Below are 14,838 nucleotides of genomic sequence, written 5' to 3' on the forward strand. Positions count from 1 at the left end.
TAACTTACAAAAATTTTACTGTTTGTAAAAGCCCCGATTCTGCTGAATCCAACAATACCAAATATGTATGGTAACCCACTTTTCTTGTCCAGAAAACACCACAATATAAAACAGCATTTTGTGCAATTTTACATCGGAAAAAAAGTGAAAAGGCCGTCTCTATTTTAACATGGCATATCTTATGACAGAAATGGAATACCCCCATAAGTCACACATTTTTAGAAACTGCACACCTCTATATTTTTAGTTGTGGTGTAATTTTTGCTCTAAATGTAGCTCCTGTCATACAGATAGCGTAAAAACATATGCCATATTTTTAAATTTTTTTTTTTCTGAAACACTATCACAGTCACAAAGTCCAAAGTAAATTTGAGAATAAAACACCAATGAAAATTTTCAAATGAAGGCAGGTTATAAAAGAACAAGTTATCCCAAGTAAAACGATACCCCACATGCATGGGTGTGCCTAAAGACATGGCCTCCAAACAGCCCAAAACAGGGGCAATGCATAAGAGCAATATCAGCTGGAAAATTTGGAGCTGCGCTCAAAGTGCACACCATGCAGTTTTTCAGTCTAAACACCCCCTTACTTGTGAAATACCCCCACAAACTATATGTTTTCTGAAAGTGCACATCTGTAGCTAATCGGCAGCACCATTCTTGCTTTCCTGCATGCAGAATTGTGGACGTAGTTCTCCGTAGAAGTTTGCAATTTGGCCTGAAATAAAGAAAAAAAATGATCCAAAGTTAGATTTCTCCCCGAAATTGCCATAACAATTAAATAAAACCACTAAAACATCAATCTGCAACTTGTCCCCAACAAAACGATACCCCACATGCATGGGTGCACCTAAAGACACGGCCTCCAAACAGCCCAAAACAGGGGCAATACATAAGAGCAATTTCAGCTCAAAAGTTTGGAGCTGCGCTCTAAGTGCACACCATGCAGCTTTTCAGTCTAAACACCCCCTTTACTTGTGAAATACCCCCACAAACTATATGTTTTCTGAAAGTGCACACCTGTAGCTATTCAGCAGCACCATTCTTGCTTTCCTGCATGCAGAATTGTGGACGCAGTTTTCCGTAGAAGTTTGCGGTTTGGCCTGAAATAAAGAAAAAAAAGATCCAAAGTTAGATTTCTCCCCGAAATTGCAATAACAACTAAAAAAACCTGCCCAATTTAGCCCCAAAATATATTCTATTTACCTTTATCTGTTTAGTTGAACATCTTTTGACTGTATAGCTTCATCTGTATTCCTGCAAATCTTTGGGTGATGCGGGGAGGTGGTGAAAGGGAGTCATTGCCCCCACCGAGTAATGACAACCGGCGGGGGCAAGAGAAGGGAGCGTGGGCTAGGGTTAGGCAGGAGAAGTTTCTGCCTGGTGCCCCCCCAATTGTTGCACCCTAGGCAGGTGCCTCTTCTGCCTACCCCTAGTTCCGGCCCTGGTACTAGCTAAAGCATACCTCTCAACATTTGAAAAATGAAAAGAGGGATAAAAAGATTTGGTGCGCGCAGCGCGGCAATTTTTTGTGCGTGCCCACTTTTGTGGCCCCAATTTCCACACCCCATTTAAAAAAAAAAAAAAAATACTCCTTATATATAGTTGAAATGGCGGGATCAGACGCAAATGTGCTATACCCTCATACTGTACTATCTAATAAAAATAAGATAAGGCAGTCAGTTATAAGTGAGTTATAACTATGTACCAGTTTTGCCCCCCCATACACAATGCACCCATAGACAGTACCCCCCCATACACATTGCCCCCATAGTCAATACCCCCATACACAGTGCCCCCAATTGCCCCCAAAGACAGTACCCCCATACACAGTGCCCCCAATTGCCCCCATACACAGTACCCCCATACACATTGCCCCCATACACAGTGCCCCCAATTGCCCCGTACACAGTGCCCCCAATTTCCCCCATACTCAGTGCCCCCAATTTCCCCCATACACAGTGCCCCCAATTGCCCCCATACACAGTGCCTTCAATTGCCCCCATACACAGTGCCCCCCATACACAATTACCCCCATACACAGTGCCCCCCATTACACAGTGCCGTAATCTATTACATAAGTTGCATAGCACCACAATTCTGAAAAAAGCTGAATGCCTGCACCAAGAACAAAATATATATTGCCCAGAAATAAAGGCCTCAATATCTGCATTGAAAGCTGAGCTAATGAGTTGTCAATTTGCCAGTTTCTCTCCAACCAAAACAGCCATCAGCACAATACTATTACTCATAATAATAAGACTACAATTAGCATAAGTGTTGAAATGTAAACTCCCATCTACCAACAAACTATAACTTTCTTTTCACAACTGCAAACAAAGACCAGGGAGACCTAATACTGTACACTAGTAAACCCAATAATGTCACCCAGAAATACATATAGCCTTAGCAACTGCCCTGAAACACTAGCACTGCCCTGTACACTAGTAAAACCAATAATGTCACCCAGAAATACATATAGCCTTAGCAACTGCCCTGAAACACTAGCACTGCCCTGTACACTAGTAAAAGCTAAAATGTCACCCAGAAATACATATAGCCTTAGCAACTGCCCTGAAACACTAGTACTGCCCTGTACACTAGTAAAACCAATAATGTCACCCAGAAATACATATAGCCTTAGCAACTGCCCTGAAACACTAGTACTGCCCTGTACACTAGTAAAACCAATAATGTCACCCAGAAATACATATAGCCTTAGCAACTGCCCTGAAAGGGTTGCTTATGAGGTGTCAGTAAAAAAAAAACCTTGTGGCATCAGCAGGGGAGATGAAACATCATGATCATCACACACCACAAATTTTTAGGGGCCCAGTCTGTCACACAACACCTCAGTTGGCTATACATAACCTAACATAACATTTTAGGTAAGGAAACACCCAAACTAACCACGACATAAAACCTAAAAAAAAATTCTGAGCTGAATACATAAACCATAAGGCTATTATATTAATTTTGCACAAAGCGGGATGCCAATAATTATTATTAATTCCATCAGTGCACAACAATTTATTATCCTTTCAATAGTGCAGCTGAGGATGGTATAATTCAAAACATTGTTTGAGACATAACCCGGGGTTGTGAGGGCACTTAGGGCAGTAATACCGTGTATCTCGTCTTATACCCCTTTTGCGGCACACTCTGCAAGCTTTCTGGGCAAACACTTTTCCAGGTGTGGGTGGAAGCGTATCAATAAAGTGCTTCCCAATCAGTCGGGCCACATTGTCACTAGGGGGCATCTCAGGCTCTGTCTCCTCTACGCCACTAAACAACAGGGCAGGGAGTATCTGCAGCTGGTATTTATAACAGGATCATTTGGGGCCTGGTACTGCTGCCTTATATACAACGTATGAATTTCGAAGGGCCATTTGAATCAAGTATATACCAACTTTTTTGTACCAGGCCTTAGTTTTTTGAGTGGCGCTGTAATAATGTTGGAGTTGATCAGTTCTGTCAGTGCCACCCATGTACCTGCTGTATTCCCTGCTACAGAGAGGTTTTGTTTTAGGGGGCTACCAACTCTCTGTACCCCAGTTACTGACTCATCGTGGATTGTCGTCAGCATGAAAAAATTTTTTGGCCACGCCCCAATTGCCACACCCCATTTTTAAAATAGTTAAAATAGTGCCCACGATGGCCCAATAGACAGCACCCCCATACAGTGCCCCCATACACAGTGCCCCATTTGCCCCCATAAACAGTACCCCCCCATAGACAGTGCCCCCAATTGACCCCATAGACCAGTGATCCCCAACCAGTGGCTTGTGAGCAACATGTTGCTCCCCAACCCCTTGGATGTTGCTCCCAGGGGCCTCAAAGCAGGTGCTCATTGTTGAATTCTTGGCTTGGAGGCAAGTTTTGGTTGCATACAAACCCAATATAATGCCAGACAGAGCCTTCTGTAGGCTGCCAGTCCACATGGGGCCTATTAAATAGCCATTTATTGCTCTCATTGGCACCACCAGGAACATTTTTTATGCTTGTGTTGCTCTCCAACCCTTTTTCCATTTGAATGTGGCTCACGGGTATAAAAGGTTGGGGATTCCTGCCATAGACCATGCCCTCAATTGCCCCACAGACAGTAGCCCCCATACACAGTGCCCCCATAGAAAGTACCCTCCATACACAATGCCCCCATAGAAAGTTCCCCCATACACAGTACCCCCATACACAGTAGCCCTCCTTACACAGTGCCCCCCCATACAGTGCCCCCCATACACATTGCCCCCCATACACATTGCCCCCCATACACAGTAGCCCTCCTTACACAGTGCCCCCCACACAGTGCCCCCCATACACAGTAGCCCTCCTTACACAGTGGCCCCCCATACACAGTACCGCCCATACACAGAGCCCCCCATACACAGAGCCCCCCCATACACAGAGCCCCCCCATACACAGTGCCCCCCCATACACAGAGACCCCCATACACAGAGCCCCCCATACACAGTAGCCCTCCTTACACAGTGCCCCCCCATACACAGTAGCCCTCCTTACACAGTACCCCCCATACACAGAGCCCCCCAATTGCCCCCATAGAGAGTACCTCCAATAGAAAATTCCCCCATACATAGCGGCCCCCATAGATTTCTTGCGGCTCCTGCTCCTTATTCGGCTCCTTGTATGGCGGCGACAGGACCTTTTATAAGGTTGCGCCCATGCGTACGTGTGACATCACATGTACGCACGGGCGCAACCTTATAAAAGGAACTGTCACCGCCGTACGAGGAGCCGAATAAGAAGCAGGAGCCGCAAGAAGAGACGGAGCCGGAGCGCTCCGCTGCAGCCAGCGCGTCCCGCTGGCCTGGATAGTTTAATGAATGTTCTGCATTTCCGTAATGCGGGACATTCATTGAACAATCCGGGACAGCGGGACGCGCTGTAAAAACTGGGACTGTCCCGCGAAAAGCGGGACAGTTGGGGGGTATGCATTATTTCTTAGGGCATAAACTTCTCCATGATTAAGTTTTTTGCTGACCAGATCCCTGGGCAATTCCTTTCGGGTACGATTTATAGTGCCACAGGCTGGGGTGTCTAAACAATATAGGGCAGTGAACAAGGGGATACTAGATAAAAGTTATCCACATATAAGTGGTAACCTTGGCCCAAAAGTGGAGAGATGAGCTCCCATACAATTTTGCCACTGACAGTCAAATCAAGGGGACAACCAGCGGGGTCTAATTGGGAGTCCTTGCCTTCATAAATCATGAAATAGCTGGTTTGATCCCATAGCTTGTAAGCTTGCTTGGGATGTATTGATGGAATTTGATACACCCTTTGAAGGAGAAGCGACTCATCTATACAAATGTTTTGGGAGGGGTATACACTTCTCCACACCGCTCAGACAGGCTATCTATAAGGGGCCTCAATTTATGCAGCCTGTCATGGCCGGGCACATCAGGGGGTACAGCCGTTGCATTGTTATTGAAATGCAGAAACCGGAGCAGTAGCTGATACTGGTATCTAGGCATTGTGGCAGAAAAAACTGGGATAGACAGCACTGTAGTGGTATCCCAGTAGGACTCCAAGGAATTTGCTTTTATGAGACCCATAGCTAAAGTGAGTCCCAAGAACTTTTTCATTTCAGCAATGTCAGTGGGATGCCATGCCTGCGCTCGAGCATACCTAGGTAGGGGATTATTGGCAAGGTATTGCTCGGCGTATAAATTGGTATAGAGGACCATATCCTGTAGGATGGCCTCAGTAATATATAATTGAAAAAAATCAACTGGTTCAAAATTCCTGGTGTCCACCTTAACACCAGCGACTGCAGTAAATGGGGGGATCTCAGGGGGAAAATTACATGGAGGCCTCCACGCAGGCTCTCCTCCAGCTGCAGCATCAGCCCCTATCACCCTCTCCCTCATTTGGAACACTCTCCTCTACCTTCACCTCCATGGGCTCCTCAAGAGCACTAACCGTGCTACTACTACACCCCGACTCCTCAGTAGAGGAGTCACTCTCTGACCCAGGGGCACATACTGGGAATCAGAGTCACTGAACCCCTCCGAGCTAGAGGCCATGCACAATGCAGCAGCCTCTTCAACTGAGAACAACTTTCTAGCCATGTTGCCAACAAAATATTTTCAAAACTAATATAACACCCTAGTCTAAATGCCCCCAATCAGTCACACAAAAAATCAAGTAAATCACAATATGATCAGAAGCCAGACAAACTACAGCAACACAGGCAAGGCAGAGAGTAGAAAAAAAAAACAAATAAGATAAACAAATCTGGCAAAGAAACCCCCACCCCTCCCTTGAACTCTAGACCTCCCAAAAAAAAAAAAAACAACCAAGGACAATGAAGAGCAAGAACAATCAGGAACAATCCGGAACAAGCAAAAAAAAAAAAAAGCAAAAGCCAGTAGACCAACAGCAACACAAATAAAAATGCAATATGCAAAAAAAAGATTATGACCTAATTACTATTGAAATAAAAGTAACACAAGCAAAGTTCTGTAAATACAACCAAGAACAATCAATAAGCAAGAACAGTAAATGAACAGCAACACAAATCTAAAAATGCAATGAAACCACTGACAAATGCAAGAAAAGAAATGCAAAATCAAGGTAACGCGCAGAACTGGAAACTCAGAAAATCACTAAGAAACACAAGAAAAATGAGATTATGCCGTGTGACTTGCATTCAGGCACCTGATCACTTGTCCCACTGCTAAATCAAACTAACACAAGCAATATAACAGTAATAAGTACAACGCAGAACTTAGAAATCAGAGTAATAGAGTAAAACAAGTACAACAGAAAATAAAGCACAATGCAGAACTGAAACAGCAATGAAACACAAAAGCAATGAACAAATGAAATCAATAATATAAAATAAAACTGATCAAACAGTGATAAGTGTGTAAAGGCTAAAAAATAATAATAATAAATAATGGCAAAGTAAAAAATATGTATGTGGGCACACTTGCAAAAGAAGTGAGTGTGTGTACAGGTGTGTATATGAGTGTGTAAGTGTAAAAAAAGTAAAAAAAAAAAAGTGGAAACTGCAAAACAAATAAAATCAGCAAAAAAAAATTACAATAGTGTAAATGGTGTAAAGTGTGTAAATGGTGCAAAAAATGTACCTGGGGCAGATCTCAAAGGCAGGCAGATCTCTGTGCTGGAGGGTCGCAGGGGGCTGCAGGAAGGTCCACGAGACTCCAAGAGTGAAGGGGGCGGCGCCAGAGGGGGGATTTTAATACCCCACGCAGCAGGCATGTCTTGATGACGTCACTGCGACTTGGGGTCAGTCTGGGGGCGATCGGAGGTGGCAGAGGACGTCCAGGGCTGGTGAGCTCGTTGCCTAGGGGGTTGTGGGGCTGGCAGCGCGTCTCTGCACTCGCATTGATCGGCGAGTGCAGAGAACGCACTGGCATAATGTAAAACGTAGCTCCTACGTGCTGGGCACTTAGCGACTTTTTTTGCCAGCACGTAGGAGCTACGGTCTTGGCAGCCGAAGGGTTAAAGTCCCCATGCTTTTATTGTTTTTATACAGATTATATGGTTATATCTATTTCATGTTTGTTCAATTGATTAAATTCCAGTTCTCAGTTATGCTGCATAAATCTGACTGTACAACTGTTTCAATGACAAATCACTACTTGTCTCACAGATTGAATTTATCTCTAATATATTTAGATCCCGAGAGCTCAATGCTCAGACAATTGTTTGCCCGGATACAGGAAGATGCCGATCCCCGGAGCCCAATCCTGCTGCTATGGGTGTGCCCCCTGTGCCGAGGGAGAGATCTCTAATAAAACCGGTATATAGCAAATACAGCATAGGGCAGGCAGAGCATTGCACACACAGGCAGCATAGGGAAGGCAGAGTATGGCACACACAGGCAACATAGGGCAGGCAGAGCATTGCACACACAGGCAGCATAGGGCAGGCAGAGTATGGCACATACAGGCAACATGGGGCAGGCAGAGCATGGCACACACAGGCAGCATAGGGCAGGCAGAGCATGGCACACACAGGCAGCATAGGGCAGGTAGAGTTGTCCACCCCTGTAGTGCTCAGGAAACTACTTACTTTAGACTTGCAGTAGAATCTCATGAACCTTGCTTCAATGGCCTCCTTCAGTAATGGGTACTTGTTCCTGGCACATAGTGTCCAGGGTGGGATCCTACAATATAATCTTGTCTAACAGGAGGCCCACGAGGAGGGGCATGGGCAACCTGCAAATTCATACATCACATGTGATTTTGTGTAGGCAATAGGGGGGTCCAGAAAAAAATCTTTGCAGATGGTCGAAGCTCCCAATACAGGGAATATGTATTACATATTAGAGAAGCTAGTGTGGGTCATTGTGAGCCAGTGTGGAACTAGCTAGGCTGCTTTATTCTAGTAGTTTTGTTTTAGTCTAAATTGCTTTGTTGTTTCCATATCACAATAATAAACATTAGATTTATTTTATTGCACTACACCAGTGATCCCCAACCAGTGGCTCGGGGGCAACATGTCACCAAACCCTTGGGTGTTGCTCTCAGTGCCCCCAAACCAGGGAGTTATTTTTGAATTCCTGACTCGTTTTTGGTTGAATAAAAACATGATTTACTACCAAATAAAGCCCCCTGTAAGCTGATAGGGTGCATAGAGGCCCCTAATAGCCAATTACAGCCCTTATTTGGCTCCTCCATGAACTTTTATGGTGCTTGTGTTGCTCCCCAAGTCTTTTTACATTTGACTGTGGCTCCCGAGTAAGAAAGGTTGGGGATCCCTGCCCTACACTCTGCCCTTTGATTTCTGATATAAAATTAATTAGTATAGGCATTAGACCTATTATCCAGAATGCTTGGGTCCTGGGATTTTCTGATTTTCTTTCCATAATGTGGATCTTTATACTAAAAAAATCATTTTAACATGAAAGAACCTCAATAAGATTGTTCTGCCCCCAATAAGGGGTAATTATATCTTAGTTGGGATCAAGTACAGGTACTGTTTTATTATTACAGAGAAAAGGGAATCATTTAACCATTAAATAAACCCAATAGGGCTGTTCTGCCCCAATAAGGGGTAATTATATCTTAGTTGGGATCAAGTACAGGTACTGTTTTATTATTACAGAGAAAAGGGAATCATTTAACCATGAAATAAACCCAATAGGGCTGTTCTGCCCCCAATAAGGGGTAATTATATCTTAGTTGGGATCAAGTACAGGTACTGTTTTATTATTACAGAGAAAAGGGAATCATTTAACCATGAAATAAACCCAATAGGGCTGTTCTGCCCCCAATAAGGGGTAATTATATCTTAGTTGGGATCAAGTACAGGTACTGTTTTATTATTACAGAGAAAAGGGAATCATTTAACCATTAAATAAACCCAATAGGGCTGTTCTGCCCCAATAAGGGGTAATTATATCTTAGTTGGGATCAAGTACAGGTACTGTTTTATTATTACAGAGAAAAGGGAATCATTTAACCATGAAATAAACCCAATAGGGCTGTTCTGCCCCCAATAAGGGGTAATTATATCTTAGTTGGGATCAAGTACAGGTACTGTTTTATTATTACAGAGAAAAGGGAATCATTTAACCATTAAATAAACCCAATAGGGCTGTTCTGCCCCAATAAGGGGTAATTATATCTTAGTTGGGATCAAGTACAGGTACTGTTTTATTATTACAGAGAAAAGGGAATCATTTAACCATGAAATAAACCCAATAGGGCTGTTCTGCCCCCAATAAGGGGTAATTATATCTTAGTTGGGATCAAGTACAGGTACTGTTTTATTATTACAGAGAAAAGGGAATCATTTAACCATGAAATAAACCCAATAGGGCTGTTCTGCCCCCAATAAGGGGTAATTATATCTTAGTTGGGATCAAGTACAAGGTATTGTTTCATTATTACCGAGAAACAGGAAAATATATTTTTAAAAATTATTTGCTTATAATGGAGTCTATGAAAGATGGCCTTGACAATGCAGCAGTTCTGCTATGTTTGTGGTGTCAGTCTTTGAGCTCAAGGTCTGGGCAGGCCCTGGCAATGGGTTTCTGGATGCAGCTCAGTTGGAGCAATCAGTCTGGCCAGTCTTTGCCAGTCATGTTTAGTTGCTGCTTCAGTGCAGGCTCTAAGGTGGATGTTTTGGCTTGGCTAAAGGAGGCGGTGGCCAAGGAAATCGGTATAGCTACAGCCTCAACATCTAGAGGTCTCAATTAGACCTAGACCTTGACTCAGAAGATACTTTTGTGGCAAGGGCATTTAAGGATCAGTTTTCTTCATCTTTGAATGAGGAGTAGGAGCCACACCCTTCCTTTGATTTTGCTCTTGTACAGCTACTTATAAGAACTCTTAGGACTTCCTTGGCTCTGGAAGATGCCCTAAGGCTAAGGGTGAGACTTTCCCTTTACACCAGGAAGTCATGGAGCTGATCAAGTCAGAATGGGTTATTCCTTCAAAATGGAAGGAATTTTATGCAATCTAGAGGCAAGCTGTATTCTTTCAAGGATGAGGAGAAAAGACTTCAGCTCTATCCCTAAGGTCCATGCGCCTGTCTTAAATTTCTCTCTGTTGCCGATTGATGACAATGTGGCAATGAAGGATACTATGGACAACTGGGTTCAGATTTGAAGAGAGCCTTAATTTCTGCAGAAGAGAGCCTTAAACCAGATATTGCTAACCTCTCAGTGGCAAAGGCCTAGAAGGTGTGGTTAGCCAATACTGACACAGCTTTAAGAGAAGACCAGGAGATCAGAAATTCTGGATGGTCTCAAGAAATTGAAGTTGGGTTCAGCATATCTAGTCAATTCTGCAGTTGACCAGACCTGTCTGGCTTCCAGGTCTTTGTCCTTGACAGTTTTAGCAAGGAGAACCCTATGGCTCAGACCTTGGGAGGCTGATAGTGCCTCAATGGCAGCTTTGTGTTCATTGCCATTCCAGGGCCTTTATTTGGCAAAAAATTGGGGGACCTCATGTCTAAGGCATCTTGGGGGCATGAGCCAGTTGCTGCCCCAGAAGAAGAAGTGTTGGCAGGTAAACAACCATTTAAAGCAAAGTTTTTTTTCTAAGACCAGATATAATCCATATGGTCATCTGCCTATTTTGTTCTAGAAAGGAAACAGCTAGGTCAGACAATTAGAAGGGTAGGAAGGCTTTATCTATTTCAGGTTGCCTGGGAAGGATCCATAGAAGACAAGTGGGTATTGAGGATCATGAAGCAAGGTTACAGGCTGGAGTTCAGCTTATTCCTCCAGCACCAGGGTCTCTCGCAATTCCAATTCTAGCAGACAGTTCCAGAAAAAGGGCTTTCCAGGACTATCTAATTATGTTGGAGCAGCAACAGGTCATAGGCCTGGTCTCTCTGGATGAAAGAGGAGAAGGCCCTTACTCTCGGTTATTCATAAACCAGAAGCTGTCAGGAGCTTGGAGACTGATTTAGACCAAGTAAGGGTGAACAAAGTCTCAAGATTTCAGCATTTCAGGATGGAGTCCATCGAGTCTGTAAAGTCAGCTATTTATACAGGCGAGTGCTAGTCACCCTGGTGATGTACTTGTAATGGCAGAAGATTAATCTGTTCTATTTTCTAATTGTCCTAGTTTCTTCAAGAGAACAGGGATCAGGCACAAGGATCTGTGCTTACCTGGGACCTTTTATAGACACAATCTCAGAAAGACTATCGCTCTCAGAGAAGAAGCAGTTGTTTCTCAGATCAGCGGTCGAGTTACTGAGGTCAAGCTAAGAGGCCTGTGTGCCACAGTTCTTGAGGGTCCTAGGTGTGATGTCATCCATGATTGGCCTGGTACCCTGGTCACATTAGCAGATGAGACCCCTTCAAGCCACATTCTTGCAACAGTGGGCTGGAGCTTCATGGTCCCAACTGATAAGGCTGACTTTCCATCTAAACTCCTACCTCCTTTGGTAGGAAAGACAAGACAATTTGACCAGGGGCACCAAGTTATTCCCAGCCAAGTGGGTTGTCATGTCAACAGACACTTTGGGCTTAGGTTGGGGTTCAGAACTGGGATAGAAGTAGCTTAAGGTCGGTGGCCCTCTCCCTCATCAAGCGGCCATCAAATGTCTTGGAATTAAGGGCAATCTTGGTGCAAGACTGAAAATTAAGTCAGACAATGTCACAGCTGTAGCCTACATGACAAGGCAGGGGGAACAAGAGGTCCATGGTCATTATCAGAAGTCCAAGCTAGTTTCCAATGGGCAGAATATTTTCTAGTAGGTGTCACAGCAGTCTATGTACCGGGACCCTTAAACAGGGTGGCAGATCTTTGAAGCAAAAGTTTGAAGACATATACCAGTGGTCATTCAGCCAAAAGATCTTCAGAATATTGGTCCAAAGGTGGGGTCAGCCAACGATAGACACAATGGCTACCTCCAACAACAGCAAGTGCCCTTGGTTCTACTCGAAGGGGTGAGATCCAAGAGTGCAAGCCTGGACATTCTGTTTGGGCTTTATCTTTCCTCCCCTTTCTCTGATTCCTAGGGTGATACAAGATGAAGGAAGATCAGGCAGAAGTAATATGTATTGTTCCGGCATGGCTCACAGTTCTGATTCAGTTATCTATAGATCAACAGTGGATTCTCCCAACATCAGATCTCATGCTGTCCCAGGGTTTATTCCCACATCCAGACCTGGATTCATTGGCAGGGGAACCACTCCAAACTCACCCGGTGCTGCATCAGTGTCACTTCCAGTGTGTAAAGCCAATGCTACACAGTCTCAATACAGGTGCACACTCATAAGGAGGAGCTTTCCCACCGCCAACATATTTCTAAAGAGGAAAAGTTTAAGTGGCAGCACCATGTATATTAAAAATAGCCATTTTTTCATCCTACATTAAAAGCATACAAGTCCCAGCATCAGGCATTTCGGGCGGTCAAGCCCTTAATCATAGGCTGATGTGGATGGGTCATGCTAAATTTAAATACATTTACAAGGGTTGGTGGGATAGATTTAGGGAGGGGGTCTCCTTCACACCTTTACCCGAGGGGCTGGATTTTTGCCTGTTTGACATTGTATGTTTATGTGAGCATATATAGTATCTAATAAGGAATGTCTGCTTTTCTTCATTCTCGTATTACAATAAAATATCTACAGCAAATAAATATCTACAGCAAATAAATATCTACAGCAGTTTTATGGCAGCTTTCGAGTGGAGGGATGCAGATTTATTACCCCACCTGTGGGTCATACTAATGCGCTAGGGTGGCAGTTTATAGTGAAAGAACTGAGAGTTGGGGTACAGGGAACCTATTTAGTTGAAACTACACAAATTATTGCTTTCTCTTTGCTATCGTTACAGACAGTGTGAGTTGTACAAGATGTTCAGATATGGAATGGCCAAATGAGAAGAAGAATCAGTGTATTGGAAGAAAGGAAGAATTTCTCTCATACACTAAAGATCTCATCTCTGTCTTTATTTCACTTGTCTCAGTTCTTTTTGGCCTTAAAACTCAGCTGATATTGGGAATTTTTATTAAATACCGGGACTCCCCCATAGTGAGAGCCAACAACCGGAGCCTGAGCTTCCTCCTCCTTGTCTCCATCAAGCTGAGCTTCCTCAGTGTGTTTCTGTTCCTCGGTCGCCCTGTGGATATAACCTGCATGCTGCGCATCATCACTTTTGGAATCACCTTCTCCATAGCTGTCTCCTCTCTCCTGGCCAAGACTATCATGGTTTGTGTTGCTTTCAAAGCCACCAAGCCAGGGAGCTCATGGAGAAAATGGCTGGGAGTCAAACTGTCCAATTCTGTAGTCTTGTTCTGCTCATCCATTCAAATAATCATCTGCATGACTTGGTTGGCCATTTCTCCTCCCTTTCAGGAACTGGACATTCACACTTCCCCTGGAACCATCATCATTCAGTGCAATGAGGGCTCAGCTATTGGCTTTTACTCAGTTATTGGGTATATGGGGCTTCTGGCAGCTGTTAGTTTTGTTTTAGCATTTTTAGCTCGGAGCTTACCGGACAGTTTTAATGAGGCCAAGTACATCACTTTCAGCATGCTGCTCTTCTGCAGTGTTTGGATCACAATGATCCCGGCCTATCTGAGCACCAAAGGCAAAAACACTGTGTGTGTGGAGATATTTGCCATACTCACCTCAAGCGCGGGGCTTTTAGCCTGTATATTTTTGCCCAAATGTTATATTATTCAGTTTAGGTCTGAAATGAACACAAAATGTCATTTACTTGGAAACCGGCAGTATCGGTACTGATTTTTCAAAGAATTTATGAAAAATGCAATGATCAGCATTGTTTACCTAATGCTGCCATTTGTTTATAGTTGTGTTTTGCTCAATAGCTGCCTTCCCGGGCTAGTATCAGTAGAACATGGGTTACACTGTAATCTCTCACACAAAATGGGCCTTCACTAAGTGCTATGCAGAAAAATACAAACAGAGGGCGCCAGAGGTTCTTGCAAATAACAAAATAATAAATGTTTATTTTACACCCACAGGGTTACTCACAATACAGCTTCTCAGAAGCCAGTGGTACAGGCAACACCACATACAGAGTGTAATACAGACTGACACTCCCCTGAGTACAGACTTGGCAGGAATCTCACTTCCCCTCTGCCCCACCCCGTAGTGGATCCCCTCAGGGAATTCTCTATCCTGATTCCCTATTCACTGGGATCCCTACACTATAGGCAATTTGGCCTGCGAGAGATACCTCCAAAACTGCCAGTCCTATGTAGGAGCACAGAACTGCTCATTCTAGCTCAACCCTAACTGCCTTACACCCCTAGAGTGGTACTGGTACAGGGGCCCAACCCTAACTGCCTTACACCCCTAGAGTGGTACTGGTACGGGGTCTCAACCTTAACTGCCTTACACCCCTAGAGTGGTAC

The 14,838-nt window shown here is 44.0% G+C and overlaps 1 protein-coding gene across 1 annotated transcript in view; it reads left to right on the forward strand.

Moving 5' to 3' along the window:
* The window catches only part of LOC116408329 (vomeronasal type-2 receptor 26-like), a 45,003-nt gene extending 30,800 nt beyond the window's left edge, over nt 1–14,203 (forward strand). The window contains exons 6-7 of the mRNA XM_031895110.1: nt 7,666–7,789; nt 13,290–14,203. Coding sequence (XP_031750970.1) covers nt 7,666–7,789; nt 13,290–14,203 — 1,038 coding nt within the window. The remainder of the gene's footprint in view (nt 1–7,665; nt 7,790–13,289) is intronic.
* The last annotated feature ends 635 nt before the right edge of the window (nt 14,204–14,838 follow it).

Source organism: Xenopus tropicalis, chromosome 1 (assembly GCF_000004195.4).
Source record: "Xenopus tropicalis strain Nigerian chromosome 1, UCB_Xtro_10.0, whole genome shotgun sequence".
Lineage (NCBI taxonomy): Eukaryota > Metazoa > Chordata > Amphibia > Anura > Pipidae > Xenopus > Xenopus tropicalis.